This window comes from Musa acuminata, chromosome BXJ1-6 (assembly GCF_036884655.1).
Source record: "Musa acuminata AAA Group cultivar baxijiao chromosome BXJ1-6, Cavendish_Baxijiao_AAA, whole genome shotgun sequence".
Lineage (NCBI taxonomy): Eukaryota > Viridiplantae > Streptophyta > Magnoliopsida > Zingiberales > Musaceae > Musa > Musa acuminata.
The window spans coordinates 8,885,230-8,909,345 of NC_088332.1; the positions used below are offsets into that span (position 1 = coordinate 8,885,230).

Consider the following 24,116-nt stretch of genomic DNA (forward strand, 5'->3'; position numbering starts at 1 on the left):
AGTGTCTACGCCCGGTATATAACCGAAGCCCCATCCAGCCCGGTGCCACCTGGGGGGTTCCTGGGGTCTGAGATGGCTGACATTTTGCTTTGACGAGACAGTTCGCCGCGCGAACCCGTGGCACGCGAAAACGGGGCTGATTTGGGCTGTTTTGGGGCTGTTTTGCTCGGTTCGGTGAGCGGTCGCATTGCAGCGCTGCAGCTTGTTCGAACTTACATATTTACAAGCAAAATGACCCAAAACCATAAGAAAACCTGCTGTCAAGCAGCTGTACAAGCGGGTGTGAGCGACGAACGGATCGCTGAACGGAGTTGTTGCGGGTGCGCGACGACCGTTCGTGACACCACGGCGTGCCTGCTGTTTGTGCAATATATATATTGGGTTAGGACAGGAGGATTCATGCTTCCTATACATGCATAGCAGATTCTCAAGCAAAAACAACGAGAAATTAAACATCGCAAGTAACGTTATGTGCTCTTAAGCGTAGTAAAATTCCAAACATAGTGTCCATAATTAGATTCCTATTACAAAGCGTCCTCCTCCCCTTATTTTTCTCCACATCGTTTATGTATTAACACCCACAAACATCACATGCAAGATACCGTAGATATTACAGCAGAGAGGGTGCACAATCGTAATTCTGAAGCAACTCCCATCACGGTCCGGTACCCCGCGGCGGAGCGCTGTTAGAGCCTGCTCCGTCACCGCGAGCTCCACCAAACCCGAACCCTCCAACGCTCGAAGTCCCACCCCCGCCACCGCCACCGCCACCGCCACCGAATCCGAAGCCGTACCCTCCACCGCCGCCTCCTCCCCCGCCGACGCGTCCGTCATCGGAACGACCGCTCCATCCAAACCCGAACTGGTGGGCGCCGTTCTCGGGTCGGCCGTACGACCCTCGCCAGAAGCCGAAACCAGCAGCAGCGCCCCCGCCCCCGCTCCGGCCGCCGGGCGCCGAGCCAACGCCCCAGAAGTACTCCCACCCGCCACCTCTACCACCGGCACGGTCAGATCCCCATCGGAAGTCCCATCCGCGAGGGTTTTGGCCCGGGCCCGGGCCGCCTCCACCTCCGCCAGATCGCCCGGCCATCGCGATCACAGTGAATCCGAGAAGGGCGTTGTTATCGCTTGGCGGTGGAGGAAAGGAACGATGAGTTCTTTAGACCAACAACAAGCGGCACCTTAGAGAAACCAAACCACGGGAAAGCGGAGAGGACTCGGTCGTTTCCTTTTTGACTTTGCTGGTCCAGTTGGTTCCCATCACAATAAATACCATCTCACCGTGTACACACAGCTTCGTTGAACATCCATTTGCTGCTATCTGGAAAGCAGTAGAATGAAGACGGCGACCATATTAGTATATCACACTTGCCTAAAGCACCATCAATAAGCACGAACTTTAAAGATCCAACCACAACATAAACCTCCACCCATCAAAATCATAGTTCCCCCGATCTACACCAAATCGTTACAAACAGCAAGTCATGATTTCCATACTGCCAATCCTCCTGCCTCAGCTAGTAGTAGCAAACCAGAAAGAAAAAAAGGGAACACAAATAGAGTAGACTTTTCTCCATGCACCTTCTGCTCGAAAGGATGGTGATGATTGTTTGGCTGCTGCTACAATCTTCATAGGGTAGAACAATGTACACAAGGAGAATCTACTCCAGCTTGTCCTCTTCCGCCTCATCTTCAAGACTAAATGCATTGGCATGATCTGCATTCCTTTCATTTTTATCGAGCTTCACCAATCCAATGTTGCCATCAGAAGTCCCTTTTGTAAGAGATTGTGCTTCTTCGTCGTCGTCGCCAGCTTCACCCGAATAAGCATATCTGAAGTAGAAGTTTGAACGTTAGACACGGTTTTATGGCAGGAGCACAAACATGGCAGGAGTAATACCTTTGAGAGCTTTGAGATGGTGCCCACAGATAGCACATGACACAGAGCAGCACCAAGGAAAGAATGTCCCAGAAAGCAGTAATGATCCATGCACTCTGCCATCTCTCGCTGAAGGGGTCTGTTGCTTTGAAATAAACCTGTAGGAAATGATGCCTTAGACTAAGATCATAAAAGGTTTCTACTATATTACCTTTCACTAAATGCCTGCATTTGATGTCCTTCCAAAGTTTTTGCCTACATGTTTAATACACTGACATTGCAACCAATGTATGGGTACTCATATCTCCAAAAACATACTCAGATTGAAATTTATTTACATAAAAGACTGTATCATGCACCATGTTTGGAAAAATTGCACAGCAGCATGAATGCTCATCCATCAAGAGTGATGCAAAGGAAGGTCCTTTCCAAACCCTTTCTGGAATTCAGTCGGGCAAAAAAAGGTGTACCCGGTGCATGAGGCTCCCACCAATACGGGGTCTTGGGAGAATCAATATATGCAGTCTTACCTTCAAATATGCTAACCTTTCTTAGAATTTTTGGACCTAACTTTATCTTAGTTAAACAAAATACTTTGACCAGCCAGAAGCTAACTCTATCTGAGAATTTTTGGACCGAACTTCCAGTGTAATTTATCAAGTATTACAGTCTTAATTTAAGAAAAGTTAGTGCATGTAGGTGTTACCTAAGAGACAAATTAAAGTGAATTTCAAAGGTACTAGGAATGTTCTTTGGCATCACTATGATGACTTCTATATCGGGCTTTACTAATTTCTAAATGTGCACTTGTTTGATTTTCCTCCTATTAAGAAAGTATAAGTACCTCGTCCAATTCCTTATCCATATTTCTGAATGAATCTTAAAGTCATGGTTCCAAGGGGTATCTTGTATGCTCTCTTGGAGAGTTGTGCTTGGATCATTAGCATAGCAGTTAGTAGCAGGATTTGATGAGCTCGCTTTTCTCTAACATTCCCTTATCTGTTAGAACTTGCAGATTCCTTTATCTGTTGATAATCGACCCTGGAACTTCCTCTTTGTCTTCTATGGTATCTCGCTAACTGAGCTTTAATATTATTTCAGCTTCCTTCTATAATTTAAAATCAAAATTTTATACAACCTTTACAATATGTAAGTCAAGCCTTTCCTCAGCTCACTTGCACCATATAAGATGTAAAATGAACTCAACAGTGGATATTTTAAGCTAGGTCAATGGTTATTTGCTTAGCGTGTGCCTGTTTACACCCCCATGAGACGTAGTAAATGTAATGTGTCATTTGCCATATATACATATATATACATATATATATATACATATATACATATATATACATATATATATATACATATATACATATATATATATATATATACATATATATATATATATATATATATTCTCCATTCTACATTGCAACTCTAGGAAGGACGACGGCAACAACAACAAAGCTGTAAAGTACTGTCGGAGTAGGCTAGAAATACCGGTCTAATTAAATGCTAATGTACTGCTTCTGTCTTTTCCTTTTTGTTGATTCTTGAATGCATCAAGCCAAAATGAAAACATCTAATCATAGATAAAGTACAAAGATGATTGGTCAAGGTATAGCAGGGTGGAAATATTTCTACCTCATATCCAATCCAAGAGACTGAAGCAATCACAGCAACAGCCAATGCGTTCGTAAACTTCCGGTATATATCTAACTTCACAGAACTCCTCCTAGCCTACACAGATGAAAAGAAGAACCACTTCAGAAACAAGACCGTACCGCTCATATCATAAGAAGTGATAAAAAACTTTGAAGGGTAATTAGAAGCATATTATAGATGAGAGGCATAGTTCAATTAAGGCTGTACTTGATATACCTGCAGCTTTTCTAATGTCCGTGAAAGAGAAGTAAAGATCCAAAGAATCAAGAAAGCATCCAGAAATGCATCAGGAAGGACAAGGAGCAATTTTGCTTTGCCAGAAATGTCATTGATTGTCCCAACATTTTCCGTGATACTGAGTAACTCTGATGCCAAAAAATATGTTACTCCAAGAAGAAGCACCTTGGATGTAAGACCTCCAAGTGTTGGCCGTACAACACCATAACCCATAGAAACCGTAAGAATAAGAAGACGTGAAACAGTTTTTCTGACAGCCCCAACGGTCACAACCCAAGTGGTTATTCCAATAGGTCGCACACCAGTGTCATTGAAATTTAAGTACTCAAAGTACCAAAGAGTCATTTCAAACAGGCCAAGAGCTATAACTAATGAAATACAATTCTGAAGAGGCAAGATATCCCTCCAGAATCTAATGTACTGAGCAAACCAAATGAAACTGAGTGCCAGATATGCCATAGACATGAAGAAGTAGAATTTCATTAGCGGTGCCATCCTCCCAGGCAGGTAACCATCAGGGTTTTTCCAGATTGTCTTCCCACTCATTGTCAGTCCCCTTAGCTTAGGATCACAAGAGATAAAGAACAAGTTATACATTCCAGTCTTTGTTATATTAACCTGATTAGGATCCATCTTTGTGAATATGTAATCTGCCCTGAAGTGCGTGCTTAATATAACAGGCCAATTTGGATCCACGGAGGATGGTCTTCTGATGACTTCACCTTGTTTGCATCCTTCAAGCTTAGCAAGATCAGGGGTGCAACATATGGACCTTTGCCCCCCGTAAGCAGATCCACCAATGTTATCACGGTCAGATGCTTCAAATATAATAGCCTGGATTAATCCTGTGCTGTGCCCCATGTTTGAGTGCTGTTCGGCTGATTCTTTACTCCTCCAGAACGTGATATTGTCAAACCTGCAATGGTCAATCAATTAAAAAAGAAAGGACATAAAAATATAGAAGGTTGAAGAGAACCTGTAGCTATTAGGCAGAAATAGTAAATAGTCACAAAGCAATTTTTAAAGGATACAAAAAAATCCAATATCTACCAGATTAGAACATTACTTAAATATATAACGAACTTGAAGTTAATAATCAATAGAGGGATTTACAACTCAATGCAGCAAAAACACAAAAAACTTGTCCCCAATTATCATGGGTCAACTAGTGAGTATTCTCTCCACCACTCAGCTCTTTGAGGGCAATCTCAGAGGGTAATTTAATGGACATCATAATCTCTCTGTCAGCCATCATAATCGCTAATTCCTGTCTCCAATCGTGTTTGTGATCTTTTCTATAGTCTAGCACTTTTAATCTGAACAAAGCCACCCCACATCAAATCTTAGCTTGCTATTGTCAGTAATAGTTGCTGTTGGACGTCAATATCAATCAACTATCTAAAAATTGTGAATCTTGATGATGATTCAACTTACTAAGGTGAAGTCTCCTAATGAAACAATGACTTGCTTAAAAGTTTAAACCTCATCTCGGTGTACTTGCGAAGCATGTCAAGTGCTTGTGATGAAAGCATACCCAGAAATCTTTTAGTCCAACCCACAGATACATTGTATGCCTTCCCCCGCATGACACCTCGATTCACAGTCCCATGTTAAACTGAATTCTTTCATAGGCAATCTTGCACAAATCGTGCCGCACAATGTCAACATTTTACACCTTTGCTACACTTGCCACAATCAATAAGCAATCATTCCTAGCACCAAAAAACCTAATGAGATCTTGAAATCTCCATATCTGCTGAACTATTCCAGATAAATATGCCTGTTTTTGCGGCCAACCGATCGTTCAAAGCACATGCAAAGTACAACGCAAATAATTAACCCTAACAAAAAGTAAGCCGCAATCTCATCAATATCCTAAGTTATGCAACTGGCTTTGCAAAATGAAACAGCGACGTTTCACAACAACAACACAAAGGCCTTGCTATGTAGCGCAGTTATTCTTATCTATAGCATAATATGGTCAAGAAGGAATACAGAATCGCTGTCGAATAAACACTTGTGCAGCAAGAACCACCTTAACCCTAGCCGAATCCGAATCTTGTGTCCCAACAAATCATTTCAATCAACACAGATGTAGAATGTGTAACCACCATCTCTTCCAATTCTACCAAGAGCTACAGATCTAATTGCTTCTGCCGGCAAACAACCTCTTTCATCAGATTCCTAGATTATTGCTGATATAGCATAAACAAAAAGGACCGACGAAAGATCGGGAGAAGCTAAAAGAACATAATTCGAGAATAAATGCCGATGAATCGCAATAACTAATGGCGGCTCGTCGAACCACTCTCTCATTGCAATCCAACATCGACAATAATCGGATCCGGAAGCAGCGGAGTATCGAGAAGAAGGGTGAAGTTACTTGATATAAGCACGGCCATCCTCGATCCGAAAGGGGCCACGAGCATCGGGGTCCGACGCAACGATCCCTTCGCTGCCGCCGGAGAGGAGGACGGAGTTGCCGACCTCCCTGAAGGGCTCGAGATCATAGGCGTGGATCGAGGCCGCCGTTCTTGGAACCGCCACAGCGACGGCGAGGAGCACGAGGATTGCGGCGGCGGCCGCCGCGACCAGATCCATGGGAGAGCCGAGACGGAGGAGGGGAGATCTCGCCAACAAGAAGAGGGCAGGTAGCGGAGGCGGGCGAGTCGCGAACAAAGAGTGAGAGGTGGGAGACGTGGGAGGCAGCGGGGCCCACCTACGGGAGATAGAGGAGAGAGACGGGTGCCGCTGGGGTGCGACATGGACGGGTGCGGGTAATAATATACTGGGAACGCCCACCACCGACTCCTACTTTTAATTGCACCGCAACACGTGGGGTCTCATCTATCCGTCCGTCGCTGCTCCAAGATTATAAGCACGAATCTCAAAGCTCAGGAGGAATCAGCTGAAGCGGCTGTAATAAGAGGAAAGATGGTTTACTAGAACACTGATGTGAGACTTTTGGAGCACTAATTGCAGGTTCTTTAGAGGAAGCTTCTTATGGATTTTTCCCTTAATTATCTAATTACGTGGAACAATAATTTTGGAAGTGGTATATTCTCTTAAGGTGATGATCGACAGTGTCAACTGTATTCATCATCAAAGGCAAGGAAGTGGAGGAAAGGATGTGGGCAGCAGACAATGCAAGATTCATAACCCAAGATCTAAATCCCAAATGTGTCCAAAGATTAGATCAAGAGCTCTTATCACATGACAAGGCCTGCCCAACTAATGGTGGATCCCAACCTTGATGTCATCCAAAGCTAAAAACAATGGAGGTGGACAAATGAACACCATCAGTTGTTATGATTAAAGTCTGTGTGTGTGTCTGCATTTGACACTGGAAGTATACACAAGACAACAAGAAGCCATGGGCATTTGAATCAAATGCATTTACATGATTCTTTTGTAGAAAGTTATGCTTTTGTAAAAACTTCATGATTCTTTCTTCCAGGTGAGGATTCAACTGGTCTTTGACTGTGTTAGCCAAGATCAGAGTTGTGGGATGTGATATGATGATGTTCATCTATCTCCAGAGGAATCTTCCAATTAAAACAATACTCCAATGACAGCATACACACAATGACCAAACTATACTCCCAGCAATAGAGCAACCATCATTCCACTGCAAAATTGTAGAAGGCCACATACAGTGCAAATGGTTATCAAACAATGCTAACTTCTCTTAGATTTACAGCTATTTCAATCACCGTGTTATTTGTATATAGGTGTTAGATATTGAAGACCAAATCCTGCTTCAGACTGATTCTATTCTGACCTTAAAGCTTAAGCCTCTCTCCAGGGTACTTCTTATCGGATTTGCCAACCTCCACCGTGTTGTGTGTGTCAACTTTCTGACATGTTTCTTTGGTCCGTAGGGGCGTAACAGTGTGGTAATTTTTCTCTTTATCGCTCTTTCTCCTGCACTAAGGAAAGACAAGATTTAGGAAAGGATCACAAAGGAACTTGTGACAATACTGTACCCTCTTATCTCTCACATGATAATGGTATCATACCTCAGATGAAGGAAAACAAGGAGGGCACCAATTAATGTAACACTACCAGCGATCGACTTGAGCACCTTCTTTCCGGGGCTTCTTATTTTGACTACGGTTTCCTCCTTATTGTTCGCACTTATGGTCATCGTCGATGGTAGATTATTTGCAACGTCGTCCATGTCCTATTTATAACAAGAACACTTGATTTGTAAACAGCCTACAATTTTGATTTTTCAAGGAAGGTAACTAAAAACCATGACAAAGATATCTACAGCTTCACCTTTTTTCTTTCTTCATCGACATCTGGAACCATCCGGTTCATGCTTGTGCCAACATCATCTATGAGATGAGCCTCATATCTGACCTCCGAGTTCGTCTCAGCGGTGATATCACCCATAGCTTCAGCTAGAATTTCATGATTTGAGCATGCGAAACTTGCCTGGTCTCTGGTGCAGTCATTGTCAAATTCTGCTGGAGCACCAGTATGGACAGTACTAGAATGGCAGGCAGGTCCCAAAGTGGAAAGAGTTCCAGAGAAGTAGCTATTGTCTGACGCCCCTTCAGCAGCAGCATCTGCGAACATATATTCCATATCAGGAAGATCTTTTGAGCAATGGCTGCAGGATAACTTAGAGTTCATAGTTACTATGGCTACTCCGGACACCATCCCCGAAGTCTCATTTCTGTAGTGAGGATCAAGGTTATTGACACAACATCTCCCAGCAATGTCGTTCTTCATTTGCGCAGAGTTCTTGTATGCAGTATTTGGAATGCTTTTATCCATATGCTGCAAGCACACACAGGAAGTGTCATGAACGGAAAACACGCCAGTAGGTAGTGATGAATGTATATGTCCAATATTTCTTTCTTCCACATTTAGAGTTTGGTCACTAGATTCTCCAGAAGTTGACATACACAAATCATCTGTGAACAAGAAATTTCCAGCACTATGATTGTCATGTTGAAAATTATCATTATTTGAGACTTTTGCTGCTTCATCGGGGACAAGTTCAGAAGTAGGTGAAAAGCATTGTCCACAATCTATAGCTTGATCAGCAGTCCTCATTTCATGCATACTACTGTCTTTCCCTTGTGAATCATCATTTCCCACTAATAAGCACGATAAGACACCTGGTGGTTCTGAATCAAGAAGAACAATATCAGCATTGTGGATATTTTGACAGGACACATCTGGAGAAGCCCATCCATTTTCAAAAGAATATTCTGGCATTGCATACCCATCAATGGAATTGGCACCATTAGTTTTCAAGTTAACATGAACACTGTTTTGTTCTGTACCTCCAAAATTGTTATATGCCAGATGAGATTGATTCTCATCCTTTTCATCCAGATGCTGTGTCAAGCCTTTGCATCTTGATTTTCCATCATGAGATTGAAACATGTGTACAGGACTTCCATCTAGGTCTTCTTCATGCTGAATCATGCACTCAGATTCTTCATTGCCATCAGCAGTACTTATAAGGGTATCAGACATTGAAGATTTGGGTGAGCAATTTTCTGGGACAGAATCCATATAAGATGGAATCTCTGCTTCATATGGCAATTCTGCACAAGATAGAAAACATTTCTCGAAACATTTAATATCACCATTCTGAACTTGTTTCCCAAATCCACTCCACTCTAACGGCTGAAGTCCTTGGTCCTTATCAACAGAACAAGGTGTTGCACTTTCATCTGCTAGCAATTTAGAACAGGAAAATGCTTATAAGATTAAAATATCATGTTTCTCAGTTTCTATAATGCTTATGAAAGGGGAACAATTGGATTAAAACATGTACCTTTTCCATGGTGCTCACTCTTATGTCCATTTTCACCACAGTTGTCACCACCTATGCTTCCTTGGGCAAAAACTTCTCCATCTAAATTGAATATGTTTGAGGTGTCATATGAAACATTCGAGGACGGACTCTCAAGTTCTAACCCATTGAAGCTGCTTTCTGCTTCATCAGACTCAGAACAGTACTCATGGCTCTGATCATGTTGTCCACTGTAACCTTTCTACAGAAAAACAATATTTTTATGTCAGTAATCTTCTCCCAGATCCCACAGTAATTTATGAATTGAAAGCATGCTAACACTTGCTTTTGCCAATATCATTATGAGTCACTTGGAGCTTGCCTGTCTGTAAAACCTTCTAAAATCCATGCTATAGCTACCAGAACTTGATGAACTGCATCTTGATTGCTCCAAACTTCTACGGATACCACCAACCAGATCAGTTGGCATGGCTATTGTGTATGTGACCACATCAAAGTCTGGAACCTATGGAAAACAATGAAAAGAAAACCTAAGTTTTGCAAGATAATCATGTTTGTTTGCACAACCAATGAAATACCAGTCATTGCAGTTCTTACACTTAAGTTCTTTAACCTGGCTTTCTTTGAAAGAGAACGAATACACATACAGACTCTGCGAGTATCCCTTTTCTCAACAACATCTGATGGTGAGAACAAATCAACACCAGTTAATTGAAGGATTTGGCAGATCTGTAAACAATGAACAAGCTGTCCATCATCAGGATCTTGAAAAGAACTTCTTTAAAATGATATCAGGCTTACGGATATGAAAGAACATAACTTCTTGGCTTCTTCCCGACAGCATGACTATGGCTGTTGGATGCTGTTGCATTCATGCCTATTTCTGTCTGCAAATGACATACCATTGTCTTTTTGTTTTTCAATCTTCTGTATTCTTTTTTGTGTGCCATAGTATGTCCAAGAGACAGATAATAGTTCATGTTTCCATTGTTCCAGTAAACAGAAATAGTAATTTGGAGGAGAAAATGAGTATAACATGCCACAGAGAAGCTTGTACAGTGGCTGGATGGTTAGATCTACAAAATCCTTACTGGCTCCTCAGAATGGGAGGCACTAAAATTACCAAATGCATTTTAGAGGTATGAATGACGGTGAGTTAGCAAATGGAACACAAACAAGTTAAGCATAATTCATCCACAACATGGTGGCTTCGGGCAAGAAATGAAGCAAGGTAGATAGATCATAGATGAAAGGAAAATCATCAATAAGGACCTGAACAAAATAAAAGGAAACTAGAGAAAGAAGGAACAATGATGTAGGATGGCCATTGCATACCTAAGGGAGATAACAATCAACTGACATGATGTGTGTTGAATATTAATCCAATACAAGAGGAAGCAATGACGTATTGTATTAGTCGTGTGTTCCGCAGTTTTTTACTGATGAAGTAAAGTTGGTCTGATGGAACAAAAAAAACTTTACATCTAACAAGTTGGTGAATTTTGAATATTGGAGTCACAATAATCCGGTCCGAGTCAGACTTGACAAATTTAAGGTTAACTTTTGGTACTAAATAATAATTGATGGATTTGCATAAATGAATATAGAAATTTATTAAAATTAAAGATTATACCTATCTACTTATCAGCAGACATGAGATGTACCTTCAAAAATGAGTCAACTTTGGGGTAAGGCATGTATTTCCCATCGTGCTTAGCAAATGAAGTTCGTTCATATATAAATATTTTTGAACTTTTTAGCTCGACATGCTTCTTTAAGAGCATCTTCCAAACAACTTTTGACACCTGAAAACTGCATGCATCATTGAAAAAAAATAGTAGATTAGAATATATGTGACACAAAAATGTGACTAGATTTTGCAAATATTTTGTGTAAAAGCACATTTTTTTTGTGATCTCATGTATTCTGATATTTATTCTTGTGCTACCTATATCGCAACCTAGGTGGTTTTTAGTTGAAGCCTTCATGTTTCTAGAGCATGAAATATGACTATCTTATACCTTGTGAAACTAAATCTACCATCCATTATATGATCATTGCATTTTTCATTTTAAGCCCTTGATGAATTTGTTAAAAACGCCAAAAGGAAATATTCACAATTTAGCGCATTATGGGGTGTGTGTCTGCATGAAGCTCCAGATAAATCACCATAAACTTCTTTGCATACTATAAATCTAAAAAAGTGTGGCATCAAACGAAGTAAGTTATCCAAAAATTTAAAAAGCATCTTAGTTGGAGATTAGAGACCACAAAAAAAGAAGCAAATCATGCCTTTTCTTTAAATATTAAATAGTCAGGAATTATGCCACTGATCATAGGAACTGCAAAGCTTGAACAGCCCATGATTTCCCTAGCTGAAACTTTATGGATGCTACTGATGCTAGAAATCAGATGAATAGAAAAGGTCAAACGCACAGCAATTCTCCATCAGCAAGCAAGTCAGCAATAGGAGTCTCCTCATCAAATCTAATATGCAGAACTTCTCCAAGCCATATCCTCGCTTGAGTCTATAGAAAAACAAATTAAATGAGCCAATTTCAGGATAAAATACAATTGAAAGGATGAACTAGACAAGTATAGTTTATAAGTAATAACTCATATACAGGCATGCTTTGATTTACTAGCATCAATTGGTCAAAGCAATTTCCATTTCCAACAGTTACTATGAATGCTGTATCATGCTCATGATATTAGTTCGTTTCTGAAGTTAAATCTCAGTCTTAAATAAGTTGTGCTGTGTTGTTTATGGATTAAACCGTACTTTTTCCACCTTGATCAGTTGGTACAAGCACGAGAAACGTGTGCAAGAAACAGTAAAGGGAGGAATGGTGTGGACTCAAGTACCCATGAAAGCTTAGTTTTCAGAATTGTATTTAAACGCAAATATTTGTCTTTCATCCTGCAATAGTCATTCTAATATGATACCTTTCTCGGAGTTTATGAGCTCAGCTTAGCACCTACGTATAGGCGTCGCTCTCTCTTCATGGTTTTCAGGAATCAATTCTCATTTCTTAGTATGATAAGTTAGCTGCCTTGAAGAGATTAACGAGATCACCCTGATCACAAGTGTCGAACAGAGCAGTCTTATACTTCAGTATCACAAAACATCATCATACCTTCGCCTTCACTGTCCATTATCGTCGACGAATCACACCTTTACCAAGATCCCCTTTGTCTACTGACCTACGATCCTTAAGTACGTGCTTACTCCGCTTTTCCCCTATTTACCAATTTTGGGCTTCGCAAGAAGAGGACAAACAGTGATCTTTTCTGCTCCGATTGATAATAAGATCTAAGTCACTATCTCCCGATAAACAACCACGCTTTCTAGAACCAACAGTGGAGAAAAGAGAACTAAATCCGAATTAAAATTGAATATTCATGCAAGAAGCCCCGTACCCCTTCACTAATCAGTCTGATTCCCTCGCCCCCAACAGCAACCCTCTACACAATAAAACAAGCATAGTACCTGCAAGAAGACATCATCGAGCTCGCGGAAGCTGGACTCGGGCGAGGCTTCGCTCACCCTCACCACCTCCGGCGAGTCCGCCCTCGCCAGCCGCCTCATTCCGCTTTCCCGCCAAAAAGATGGAGCAACAGAGCAGCAGATACGAGCCAAGATCCCTCCTTTCTACGATCTTCCCGTCGGCATCATCATCCTCTCTCCTCACCCCACGCCGACCCCCCACTCGAAGAAGCTTCGGTGTCAGGAGGAGCAAGCGACAGATGCCAAATCTAAAGACCTCAAAAAAGAAGCAAAAAAGGAACTTTTTTCTCCCATGCTTCCTTCGCCGCTAGGACGAGGGCAGAGGCTCGCAGACAAATGCAGCCTGCTCCTTCCGATCTCTTCTTTCACTGAGCTTGTTGGCTCTCCTTCCTTCTCATCGCCTAGTCGAAGGACGGTGTCCATGTTTTGTCGGTACGCATACGGAAATAATGTTCTCCCGTGATTATTTCCTGTCCTTTTTTCCGCTCACTATGTTGCTGAGGACGTTCTCCACCGTTCGATCAAATCCCGATGATTGTTGATGGGGATCGCAGAGTAATTCCCATCCGTTCTCTTGGGAAACGTAGTGACCAAAAAATGTTGGCTCATACTGCGGCGTGGGACGCGAGAGACCCGGGAGGTCGCTTGGGTCCCACCATGCATGTGGACCTCACCCACCGGCCCCCCTCTGCTCGGTCGGGTCGCTGGACACCTACCCACACCCCAATAATTGTTAATTTTTTTTTAATTAAAAAAGGATAAAAATAAACTAAAAAATACTTATATTTTGAATATTTTTCAAAAGGTATGCTTTTTTTATTTTTCTTCCCAAACAATATTCCTAATTTAGAAAATATTCAAAATATCTCTTAAAAATTTTCTCGATAATTTTTTTTATCGATTTTTAATTATTATAGTATTTCTATTTAACTCTGTTTATAATATTTTTTTTAATAACATTTATAGTATTTTATTAAGATACTGAAATGCTATTGAAAATAATTGTTAATGACATCATACTATAATACTTTGATTGTCAGTACCTATAGATCATTATAATATCATATTTTTAGATTTATAATTTACTTTATCGAGGTTTAAATTTTATTTTAATTATTTATAATATTTTCAAGTAGATCTTACAGTGGTTTTGTTATGATGGCTAAAATATTATAACAGGTCGAAAACACTGTAAAACAGATGTAAAAAACAAGAAAAGATATTTTTAAATTAATTATATTATTAAAAAAATAAAAATAAGATAATGATTAAAAAATTTAAAATATGAAGTATTTTCTAAAAAATCATTAAAAAATAAATGTATTTCACAAATGTCTTCATTCATATCAAATTCCTACATGAACATGTCAATGTATCAAAATGTATGAAAAGTGATGTTATTGTTAGTTTCCCATTATTCTATATATTAAAAGATATATATTCATATTGATCTCAAACCAGCAATCTTGGGCTAGTTTTTCTCTGACTTTAACCTCAGATTAGATCAAAGTTAGTGGCATTGGATCAAAGAGCAAAATTAGTTGGCATCCACTCAAATTAGGTATAAATTTATGAAAAAATATCCATTTGCTTAAATTGCAGGAACAAAATATGGGTGCTCTTTTTATCACATTCTCACAACAAATCAACAGGACTTGCATCCCATGATCTATCATGATTTGCCATAGAAGGTAGTTCAAGTCAATGCAAATGTTTGGAACTCAAGTGAAGAAACAGCCAAGAAACCAATCTGGTGGCAAAATGAAAACATAACACAAACAAAGGTTACAAAAATGCATTGAGTACCACAACCAGAACAAAACAAACAGTGATTCTCTGCTGGACATTTGCATCTAGTAATTCATCAACTAAATGCACTTAAAATCCTTTTTTTCTCCAACTGATGAAGCTTGCGCAAAAGAGTGTGTTTGAACTCCATGCCATTATATGCTTAGAAAAGAAAGAAGGGAGCCAATATCAGCCATGGAGTAGAAACCAGCAGATATCCTGAGCCATGTCTGTAATAAGATACTGTGTTCTAATCGGAATCTTCGTACACTTCATCATCAGAATATTCGTCCAGTGATCTCATATCAAGCTGATAGCGCAGGATACCACCAATGCCACCAAAACCTCTGCAGAATTGTGAACCCTCTTGCGATTTGTTGGTAACAAACTCGAGCGTACAGCCAAAACGTTTGTATTCATTAGCAAACCACTCCAGCAAAGATGTTTTCTCCTGCACCTCTAATTCAGCATTGTTAGCTGCATCACGGAAATTATTCTGGTCAGCTTCTTGATCCTTGTTCAAGTGTTTTACAATTATTTCCCCGGTAGCACTGTTCTTTAGCACATATCTATTGATATCCAGATTTTCCCATACAATCAAAGTCTCCACAGCACCCATTTCAAGAGCTTTCAAAGTGTCATCAACACCAAAGACATACTTCCCTGTGTCTTGGCTTATTTCCTCAAAGTACTTCCCTATCAATCGTTTTTCCTGTATGAACTTCACATTAGACAAAATTTCCGCTGACAACTCGATTGCCTGATTGAAGCCATTCTCTCCTCCGTAGGAAACATCAACTACATTGAGTATCTTGGCCTGCAGTCGCTGATCAAACATGTCAGACTGGCTCAATTCAGTTTTAAAATCAGCAGAACCAGCCAGAATCAGTCCAGCTACATTTGGCTGACTTGTGGCTGGATTTATGAAGAACTGGGTGGCAAGTTCAGCTGTCTTACGAACATAGTTGTGACGCTTCTCCATCCGAAGCCGAGCAAATCGTAGTGCTGATTGCCCTCCTCGCCCATGCTTCTTTGGAAGATCAACAGTGAATTTGTGAAGTACCTCACGTGTATTGCCACTTAACGTGCCAAAAAGTGTTCCATTTCCATCCATTACTATGAAGCCAAACTTGTCATCAGATTCCAAAAGTTCATTTAAAGCCTCAGTATGGAACTTGTTATCACAAAGATACAGTGACGCGTTGATGGGCTTAAAAGGCTCGAAATCAATAGTCACCTTCTTTTCCTTTCCATCCTCTGTGACAATGGTTCCAGTGTAAAGAACCAGACCATTCGGAGGAACTTTGTTATATAGCTTCAGCCTCTGCTGAGCAGAAGTAATGGCTGCTAACACCGACTGCCGATTGACTCTACTTTTGATGTTCGAAGCAGTTCCATATTCATCACCCAACATTTTAGTGACTCGGGAAACTTGATCACGTGGTGGCATTATGAGAGAAATCATGCTTGTACCATTACCTCTTGCAGATTCCAATGCCTTGATTAATTTCTTAATCTTCCATATTTCAATATTCTTATCGGTTTCATGACCATCTGCCATTTTGGTTTGTCTCCAAAGAACCAAAGTGAAGGGCTAAATGCCTATGTGAGTCAATGTACATAAAAAGTAAGGTAATGAAGAAAATTAAATATGACTGTATAAAGAGACGGAAACAGATGAAATTTCTCTCATGATGAAATTGTCTTTAAATTACATCATTTCTACACAACATGGCCAACATAGATGGGGTATAGATATATAATCAATCAACATTTGTGATCCAAAATCCATAGTAACTTTCATCAGAAGCAAAGGTCTATCACACTATTATCCAAATTGGTCCAAAAAGATAGTTAAGCCCAATTTAAATGATTTAACGAAAGATGTTTCTCATCATTCAATTTATTTCAGAGAAAAACATTCAACCCCATAGAACTGCCATGGTAAATTATACTATCAGATAGTTGACCATGACTTAGTCACAGCTAATCTATTAAAGCCTCTGCCATTCCCCTAATCAACAGTCCGTGACTAAATCAACCAGATCTATTTGCCTATGTTCTGTCCTTCTGTAATTGTAAAACACACCTTCAATTTTTTTTGCTTAGAAATATGATCATTATGCAAATCAAACGCTAATATAAAATGTCTCACTTAATTAGACTCATCTTGGTTCTCTATTGAAATATCCCTCTGACATGATTGTGGCAGTAACCAAAAAAAACTCTTAACAGCAGTAACCTAAAAAAATTCTTAACAATCACATATTTTCATTGCAAGCCAGATATCATCAGCCAGTAGATTTATGAACACTATAGATGATAATCCTATTAAGCACGATAAAGAAAAAAGCAATTTTAGATAAAGCGCAACAGACATGCACACATACGATGTTTCACTTTTCTGTGCATAAAGTAGCCTGTGGCTCTGCACATAGATCGCTTGACTTAGTGATAAGCATATTTTACATGACCTATTTTCAGGCTGACAGCTGACCGAATGGCATAAGAAAATAATATTATAATGTGTTTTTAACTTCCTTGTCTGCAGAGAAGTGTATGTAACATATATGTATAGTACTCTCATTAGGAATATAAAGCATAAAGCCAACACACAACCAAGTTGAACAAATTCATAATGCCAAGGAGAATATATGCCCTTAGTCAGGTTTGGCATGTGGCTGCCAGCCAGGCAAAAAGGACAAAATGCAACTTTATAAATCTGCCACATAAGCAGAAATCGGAATGGTGAAGATCTTCCAATTCGAAGAATGCCATCCTATCCGCTTGCGGTTAGAGAGGTCCGGCTACAAAAGGGGCACGGCAATGCTACACTCGAGGTTAGACTCTCTCTCTCTCTCTCTCTCTTCTCAATATACCTAGTCTACCTCAAAATTCCTAACTTGGACATCAAGGACCGTGTCAGGAGACTTACCTATAGGAGAGGCAACCATATTTATGTCAACCCTCACAGTTTGACAAGGCTCGGATCTCAAACCAAGTAGGGCAATTCAACCAAGGATCACCGACACCAAGAGCTAACACCATCATTAAGCGTGTTATATCCACATGAATCAGACTTGACATAAACAAATCTCTTGGACTCTGGTTATCAGGTTGCAGACCCTCTCCACTTAATTATGGTTAGCTATAAAACAAATTCTAAAATGAACACTATTCTGTAAACACTCTGCAAAAGATTCCACAAATACTTTACATATTTCTCTACATTTTTGGAATTATTCCAACAGGAATCAACCCACCAAGGCAAGATCATTTCACCAAAAATCTATAAAATATAGTTAGAAACTTTTAATTATTAGTTTCATCAACATTTATGCCACAAAAAGGGTATCCATCCCACCAATGAAGCAGCTCTCATATCCAAATGCATGAATAATCAATGTGATACCCTGATTCAGTCTCACATTAAAAACGAGAGGGTAGATGCCACTACATACAGGTTTAGATGGATTTATGGTCACTAGCTCGAGCTTAAGGATTTTGGTTATGTGGCATCAAACTCATCAACTTAATGATTTAATTTATCCATCAACTTAATGATTTAATTCCACATTGAAAGTAGGAAAACAGAGGTAGATGAATTTATTATCATCAAACTTGGCTTATTTTGGGACACGTGATCTTAAGGTTAATCAAGTAAACAGGTCATGATAGTCAATCCTAACAATGACACTCACGAAAGCCTCCAAGACACCTACCTACACATCCATCGGCAGGAAGGTCTCTTTCTTCTCTCTCCCTTCCTCTATACCTTCTATGCATACGTGACTCTGAAAGCCACATCTCTTTGCCCAGGATGCCTTTCCTCAGACATCCATAGGTAAAGGAGCCCTTGAGGATCCCCTTTCCCTCATCAATTGATTTGTAACAGCCATGGTTATGAATAATCGATATTTGAATAGATTAACCGCTCCACAAGTAAGGCTTATGAATAATAGCTCTATTGCGAATATATAAAACAACATCAAGTCCTCTCACGACTCAAACAACCATCACAACTCGAAAGATGCAAGCTTGCCCATGTCATGTCGTTTCCTTGCTGCCTATGTCACGATGCCGTAAGAAATTTTGATAAGTAACTAAAACCCCTAATGGACGATACATACAAAATCTAGATGATAATCTCGAATCCAAAGACAAGTTCCAAAAATTCCAGCAGCTGTCGACTACAAACATGATCCAAAAATCAATTTAAGTTCTTGTAGGATGAAAAGAGAACGAGATCTACACATGAGCAGAGATCGAAACGAAAAAACAAAAGAAGAAGAATAAGCATAGAAGAAAAGGCGGCGGAGGGAACCATTACCAGAGAGAGAGAGAGAGAGAGAGAGAGAGAGAGAGAGAGAGATAGATCTTACCGCGACGGACAAGAAAGCGAGGGTTTCCCCCTTTCCTCCTTCCCTCCTTTCTCTGGATCCGAGAAGAGGACGAGCGGGTCGCTCTCGTCTCGTCTCGTCTTTCCCTTCCCACTGCCTCTTTTAGCTTCCACTACAGTCCACGGTGGATTCGAATTCCCAAAAAAGCCCCCAAAGCTCGAAGTTTGATGACTAAAAACAGGAAGGCTATAATTATAATAATAGCAGGCTTGAGTTTTGACCGTTGGAGACTTGCAAAGATGCCTTTTTTTATTTCTTCTAGCAGTCACTCTGAGACTCCTCGATTTCTCCCAAGAAGTTGGTCGTTGGGTTGCTCTCTTGTCGTCCTTTCAGCGAAAGATTCGATCTTTAGCGCTCCGCGGGCCCGTCCAAGGGGCAGCGACGGACTGTGGGGGCGACGCCGTTGGCTTCTCCGCCGGCCACCCTCTCCTGGCACAACTTCTCCGTCAGGAGGTCAGCCCTTTCCCCTTCCATTCCCTCTCGACTCGTTTTAGGTTTCTTGGATCTTGGAAGTAGTAGTCTCTCTCTATTTCGGTTTGTTTGGCGACTGCATTCCTATTGCTTTCGTGCCTCCAATCTCTTTTGCTGCGTCGAGGAGAAATGACGTCTCGTACCTTGCTGTATCCCCCGCTCGATGCGAGTTTCCGCTGCTCTGGGCTTCTAATGGGACTTTCTTGTGCTGATTTCAACCTGGGAAAGAGCAGAGAAGCTATCAAATTAGGAAAAGTCGTGATCTTGGCTGCTTCAATCTTTCCCCAAAGGACGGCATTCTTGAACCTTCATGTTACCTCAAGGTGGGAGGTGGTACTCCACAGTGTCTATATGGACACTCATGTGGTATTTGTTTTCAAATCGGGGGGGATGATAATGGGATCTTTAACCTCATATGGCTTTCTTGTGATGATTTCGATGTGGGGAAAGATTCTGGATTGGGTTAGGACCATAGGCATCAACCCGTTCGTGGCTTTCTTCCTGCTACCACAGCAGTAAAAATGACTGTTTTGCTTGCCATTTCCACTTATCTTGTAATTGGAGTGGTACAAGAACATTGGCTATTGCAGACAACTGTCGATTTTAACATATGTTGCAAAATGTAGTTTATCTAAGCATTCATCTAACCATTGTCACTGCTGAGCAACCCAATTGGGAACTCAGAGTCTATTCCTAGTATTAACTTTCAGTGGACTTACATGTTGAAATGTTTAGATCTACTATTGTCGAGCTCTTTCAACCTGCCTCCTGCAGCTTTTCTTGAAATCCACTTCCATCAATTTCTGTTAACTGAATAACTACAGCACGCTTGCTTTCTGCTTCTTGCAACAGCAAGAGTGTTCATACATTCTGCTCCTTGAAATATTAGAGTGCAAATATTTTGATATAGTTTTCTGTTTCTTCGAGTGTAAGAAGGTTTATGCTTATATGCTTTCTTGGCAGGCGATGAAGATGAAAGTGATGGAAGTTCTCCTTTTAGCAGTGTTCAAGTGCTTTCCTCAAGTCTGCACCGTCATCTCGATGCTTTTTAGCTTGGGATATGTACCTTCGAAATTTTGATAAGTAGCTTGGGATGTACACATAGACAAAATTGTATGTATGTATACATTCGATTTAGATATTAATTTTCTAATTTTTAATTTGATATATGTATATATGCATACATCCCTTGGAAAATTAAAATTATATAGTTAATCTTCATTTGTTTATATAAGTTGACAATTAATGAAACTCTATTATTACTATCATTCTAAAATAATATTAAGGGTATTTTAGATATTAGATATTTTTTTCAAAAAAATCTAAGTATTTTCTTTTTCTTATAATAATTTTTTATTTATTTTATCTTTTTTTCTAAATGTGGAGATTACCAAAGTCTTATAACAATTTTTTATTTATTTTATCTTTTTATTTTATCTTCATTTGTACCAAAGTCTTTTAGATACATTTTTAACCCTTATATACCGATGTTACTTTGGTTTTTTCCGATGTATGTAAGGATATAAATGTAAAAGCGCACATACGTATAGATCCTCATTCGACGACATCCATCACCATCCTAAAGAACCATGGTTTGGCCGACCATGACACATACGTACTTCCTCGGTAGTTTCACAGCTGGCCGATCTTATATATATCCTTCTATTTCCAAGCGCCAACTCAAGAACACCAACCACCAAAACCCTAACCCCCACCCAATCCGCCAGTAAGCGTAAACCCAATCCTCCAATCCAATGCCCGGAGATCCTTCCCCGGATGACCCCAAGGACCGGCGGAAGCGAAAGGCAGGGGCCGCCCAGGATTCTCCTGGTGCCGGAGCCGCGAGATCCAATCCTGGCCAGCGGCGGGTGGTGGATGACGATTCCGTGGCGCTTCTCCGGGGAGTCCTCGAGTTCCGCCACCGGACGGGCCTACTGCCGACGAAATCAAACTTGCCTGCATTCTACGAATCGGTAAGCCGCTGGCTTCGCGCTCCCCTCACTCAGGACCAGGTCTACAACAAGCTCCGCCACCTTCGCTACAAGTTCAGCCAGACCGCCGCCAGCGGCCACGGCCCCCATGACGGCATCCTCCATGAACTTGCCGCCAAGATCTGGCCTTCGGACGAGGAAAAGATGGACAAGAAAGAGGAGGATAAGAAGCAGCAGCAGGAGAATGACACTGGTGATGATGAGCATGAGGAACAGGCGGAGAGTCAGGACGCGGAGATGGAACGGGAAGATGAGCACGAGGAGAAGGAAGGCCGAGACGAGGAAGAGCAGCGAGGTGGATGCGAGTCCTACCCATATTTGGCTCATGCAGCAGCGGAGCATTGGAAAGCTAATAGCTTGTCAAATGCATCGTTGGAGGTGGGTCTGAAGCTTCTGAATCCTTCGAAGGCGAAAGCTTTGGAGGGGAAGTGGAAGAGGCTGTTGGATGATGAGATGAAGTTCCAGGCGGATTGGTTCAAGGCGTGCAGGGACATTTTCGCGTTGTTGAATGAATCGCATAAGGGTATGTAGACCAGTTTGAATGCTTCTATAAATAAAAGAGAAAAAGGAAAATAGTATATTTTAACCAGCAAGTTGTATTCATTCTTATTTTTTGTTCTACGTTCAATGACTTCCACACTTTGGTTGCTTGTTCTGTTATTCCTCTAATGGAAAGGTATTTGATGTTGAGCGCCGTCTAAGTTATGTTCTTGAGGAATCGAGCTTATGAAGTTCTTGAATATAATCTTATACAGGCTCTTTGCATTTACCTTTGTGGATTTTGATATCGCCTTGTGTATAAATTCCAATGGGATATGCTGCAGCAAGTATGTTGGTAGGGAAGACTAGACATTCTGTGTAATGGTTGAGTACATATGGTTTGGCAATGTTTATTGGTTCATGATTGGAAATACTGATTTAGGACTCAGCGCATGCCCAAATTTGAGTGTCATCTCATTGATTTCTTTATCTATACGCATTATTTGCATCCGGTGAATGGGCCAAAGGAAAGTCTTTGTAAGAACTGAATGATAGTAAATTGGCAAGTTTACATTTTTGGGCTATGATTATACCACTGTCATCATTTTCTATTTATTATGCTTCAACTACTGCTGTCACCACTAAGCCAGCTAAAATTAACCCATGTTTTCATATATTATCATCTGCATTAGATTATTAATCCATTATCCTCACACATTTCAGATTCTTGTTTGTATCAGTTTCATGAGTGATGGGTAGAATTCCATGATCTGTTAGGTTTTTGTGTTTTGAGTAATATTGTTTCACACAACAGATGATAGACTCTGTGATATCCATCAGGAATTCTCTTTAAGTTGTCATTTGCAGACAAGTGTTAGAGCTTTTATCGTTGCTATTTCTTTGTTGTAACAAATTAATATCGTGAAGTGCAAGATCTATAGAGGGAATTGGTAATTTGACATGCATGGTAGTTAGGACTGTACAGCTTTGTTGTTGTTGTTGTTGTTGTTGAGGCACATAGTTGATATAACTAGTAATGGTAATATAGCAAAACAATCCCAGGGGAGGTGAACGGGTGGATTTGTAGCTGACAACAATTAAGACAGAGATCTTACTTCAGAGTCATAGTTTCATCCTGTTTCTTTTTTTCCCGTAACTTATCTAACCTAGCCACATTCTGCAGCACATTGACATGAATCTTCTGCTATCCAGTTATGTTCCTCTCCCTTCATTAGCATACTAAATTCACAAACCATCTGGCCAACACTTGTCTATTTCTCTAGACTTACCTGAAAAGAAAATACCAAACCCTTGGTTTGGTCATGTCACCTCTTAGCCGGGCATCACAGTGTTAAAAGGTTGCCTTGGTGTATGACTTGATTGCTAACTATTTATAACTTGCGCTCAAGTATTTTGGAGCACATTTGAAAGCCAATTACATATGGACTATTGGACCAATAAGCTACCTATTTCATGGCATCATCGTCCTTTCTCTCTACTTCAATCACTTTCGTCATTATGCTGCACAAATGATCAAAAAAGTTGAAACTGAGACACATCCTTCTGTTTCTTTCTTCTCATCCTGAACCATTTACCTCTCTCCTGGGCTATCTATGCTCTTTTCTCATTGGAAAATTATCATAGAGATATTAATGGTGTTGATTTTTCACTTCTTGTTACACATAAGCTCATTGTTGATGTTGCGCTTGAACCTCGTAGCTTGCTTTTGTTAGGGTTAAACCACTTATAAGAATGTGGACTTCTTGTCATTTCCTGGCTAGATTTTCTAAGAAGAAACTTGTATACCATTTTAATGATTCTGAGACACTTGCCTACCGACTATCACTTTTTCAATAAATAGGTAATACCTCCATCACTTCTTCTCTCTTATATCAGTTTTATACCCTTTTTTTTTTAG

General features: G+C 40.4%; 5 protein-coding genes across 9 annotated transcripts; 1 reads left to right on the top strand and 4 right to left on the bottom strand.

Annotated features, from left to right (window-relative positions):
- Positions 1-448: 448 nt before the first annotated feature.
- Positions 449-6,513, bottom strand: LOC135676056 (uncharacterized). The gene is made up of 5 exons (XM_065186841.1): positions 6,165-6,513; positions 3,761-4,697; positions 3,524-3,619; positions 1,901-2,037; positions 449-1,833 (listed from the first exon to the last, which is right to left on the bottom strand). Exons 1-5 carry the CDS (start codon positions 6,380-6,382, stop codon positions 1,662-1,664), a joined length of 1,560 nt encoding a protein of 519 aa, XP_065042913.1. The 5' UTR covers positions 6,383-6,513; the 3' UTR covers positions 449-1,661.
- Positions 656-1,090, bottom strand: LOC135675445 (uncharacterized). The gene has a single exon (XM_065185598.1). It carries the CDS (start codon positions 1,088-1,090, stop codon positions 656-658), a length of 435 nt encoding a protein of 144 aa, XP_065041670.1.
- An 877-nt stretch (positions 6,514-7,390) lies between the features above and the next one.
- On the bottom strand, positions 7,391-13,500 carry LOC103987420 (uncharacterized). 5 transcript variants are annotated; one of them, XM_009405716.3, is made up of 9 exons: positions 13,051-13,500; positions 11,997-12,088; positions 11,225-11,372; positions 10,158-10,289; positions 9,922-10,065; positions 9,582-9,801; positions 8,063-9,477; positions 7,801-7,964; positions 7,391-7,705 (listed from the first exon to the last, which is right to left on the bottom strand). In XM_009405716.3, exons 1-9 carry the CDS (start codon positions 13,147-13,149, stop codon positions 7,564-7,566), a joined length of 2,556 nt encoding a protein of 851 aa, XP_009403991.2. In that variant the 5' UTR covers positions 13,150-13,500; the 3' UTR covers positions 7,391-7,563. The 5 variants fall into 5 exon arrangements, 4 of the variants coding, with proteins under 4 accessions (XP_009403991.2, XP_009403990.2, XP_065042915.1 ...); XM_009405715.3 differs by having other exon boundaries at positions 7,391-7,710; XM_065186843.1 differs by having other exon boundaries at positions 8,063-9,480.
- Positions 13,501-14,819: 1,319 nt separating this feature from the next.
- Positions 14,820-19,387, bottom strand: LOC135676058 (eukaryotic peptide chain release factor subunit 1-3-like). Its single transcript, XM_065186844.1, has 2 exons — positions 19,239-19,387; positions 14,820-16,458 (listed from the first exon to the last, which is right to left on the bottom strand). Exon 2 carries the CDS (start codon positions 16,415-16,417, stop codon positions 15,107-15,109), a length of 1,311 nt encoding a protein of 436 aa, XP_065042916.1. The 5' UTR covers positions 16,418-16,458; positions 19,239-19,387; the 3' UTR covers positions 14,820-15,106.
- A 2,094-nt stretch (positions 19,388-21,481) lies between these two features.
- Positions 21,482-22,249, top strand: LOC135675446 (STOREKEEPER protein-like). Its single transcript, XM_065185599.1, has one exon. The coding sequence runs from the start codon at positions 21,482-21,484 to the stop codon at positions 22,247-22,249; it is 768 nt and encodes a 255-aa protein (XP_065041671.1).
- The last annotated feature ends 1,867 nt before the right edge of the window (positions 22,250-24,116 follow it).

Excerpts from the sequence above, each read along its gene's own strand:
- LOC103987420 (XM_065186842.1), bottom strand. The coding sequence starts at position 13,149 with ATGAGGCGGCTGGCGAGGGCGGACTCGCCGGAGGTGGTGAGGGTGAGC. Across the intron at positions 11,373-11,996 it reads CTTGCTGATGGAGAATTGCT|TTTTCAGGTGTCAAAAGTTG; the intron begins GTGCGTTTGACC and ends TGATGCATGCAG. Across the intron at positions 7,711-7,800 it reads CTTGTTTTCCTTCATCTGAG|TGCAGGAGAAAGAGCGATAA; the intron begins GTATGATACCAT and ends GTCTTTCCTTAG.
- LOC135675446 (XM_065185599.1), top strand. The coding sequence starts at position 21,482 with ATGCCCGGAGATCCTTCCCCGGATGACCCCAAGGACCGGCGGAAGCGA.
- LOC135675445 (XM_065185598.1), bottom strand. The coding sequence starts at position 1,090 with ATGGCCGGGCGATCTGGCGGAGGTGGAGGCGGCCCGGGCCCGGGCCAA.
- LOC135676058 (XM_065186844.1), bottom strand. The coding sequence starts at position 16,417 with ATGGCAGATGGTCATGAAACCGATAAGAATATTGAAATATGGAAGATT.
- LOC135676056 (XM_065186841.1), bottom strand. The coding sequence starts at position 6,382 with ATGGATCTGGTCGCGGCGGCCGCCGCCGCAATCCTCGTGCTCCTCGCC. Across the intron at positions 4,698-6,164 it reads GATGGCCGTGCTTATATCAA|GTTTGACAATATCACGTTCT; the intron begins GTAACTTCACCC and ends TGACCATTGCAG. Across the intron at positions 2,038-3,523 it reads TCTCTTGGATTGGATATGAG|GTTTATTTCAAAGCAACAGA; the intron begins GTAGAAATATTT and ends CATTTCCTACAG.